Source organism: Leucopleurus acutus (genome assembly GCF_964270905.1).
Source record: "Leucopleurus acutus genome assembly, chromosome: 2".
Lineage (NCBI taxonomy): Eukaryota > Metazoa > Chordata > Mammalia > Artiodactyla > Delphinidae > Leucopleurus > Leucopleurus acutus.
The window spans coordinates 10,050,921-10,052,064 of NC_139143.1; the positions used below are offsets into that span (position 1 = coordinate 10,050,921).

Here is a 1,144-nt window from a genome sequence, read left to right on the forward strand (position 1 = left end):
CTGCAGGGCTGGCAGTCCACAGCCAGCACTGTATACAGAGCAGAGGGAGAGAGGACCAGCTGGGACGTTGGAGAGCAGCCCTGCGGCTGTTTGTCATGTCGTGTCATGAATCTAACCATGATAACCTTCAAGCAGTCATGGCATCTGCCTTCCTTCCATCTCTAAAATATTGTACCATTTACTTTTGTAAGTTATGAGAAATATAGTTCCCTCTTAACAAATTTGCCACTATGCAAAGCACCCCACTGAACCTAATGTGATCCGCTGAGAAGAAGGTAACATAGGTGGAGTGTGCACATTTCAACAGGCCCCTGAACAAACTTTCTTCTCAAGCTGCTCTAGTTGAGCACAGTTTTGTTTTGTTTTTTTTGATTTTGACGTATTGTCTTATTTTATTCAAATAGCAGTCTGCTCACACATGGTCCAAGAACACCCAAATAACAAAGCAAAGATTGGTCTTCAAACATTATAGCCAATGATGCCACGCTTGTCTATGATCTCGCCAACATAAAACCACATCCACACCTCAGTGGCCACCAAACCATTCAGTAAAGCTTCCTTAACTGTAAGCTGTTTGAAGCTACCAGTTTGAGCACGATTGATAATATTTTTCAAGATCTGAATAGCTGTAGGGATCTCAGCAGGGGTTGGAGGAACCAGCTCAACCTTGGCATAGTGCCAAAATGTGGCCAATCGAGGCTTCGAGTGAGTCACAGCAGCGCTGACCAGCGCCGGGGCCTTCTCCGCGAGGTTACGGGCAAACTGGGCCATGGTTCTAGGACGGGAAGCCTGTCGCGCCGACTGGCCGGCTGAATGACACCTCTCCTTTCTTACTGTTGATAGATATGCCCACAAGCAATTTTGCAATATTTTTAAAAAATAATCTAAGAGACTTCCCTGGTGGCGCAGTGGTTAAGAATCCGCCTGCCAATGCAGGGGACACGGGTTCGAACCCTGGTCGGGGAAGATCCCACATGCTGCGGAGCATGCACCAAAAGCCCATGCACCAAAACTACTGAGCCCACGTGCCACAACTATGGAAGCCCACGCACCTAGAGCCTGTGCTCCGCAGCAAGAGAAGCCACCTCAATGAGTAGCCCATGCACCTCAATGAAGAGTAGCCCCAGCTTGCCCCAGTTGAGTA

The 1,144-nt window shown here is 48.3% G+C and overlaps 1 protein-coding gene across 1 annotated transcript; it reads right to left on the bottom strand.

The window, feature by feature from the left end:
- Positions 1–352: 352 nt before the first annotated feature.
- LOC309976300 (ATP synthase subunit g, mitochondrial-like) lies at positions 353–771 on the bottom strand (the record flags this gene model as incomplete). Its single annotated transcript, XM_082861881.1, has 1 exon — positions 353–771. The coding sequence occupies one exon, from the start codon at positions 769–771 to the stop codon at positions 460–462; it is 312 nt and encodes a 103-aa protein (XP_082718007.1). The 3' UTR covers positions 353–459.
- Positions 772–1,144: the final 373 nt, after the last annotated feature.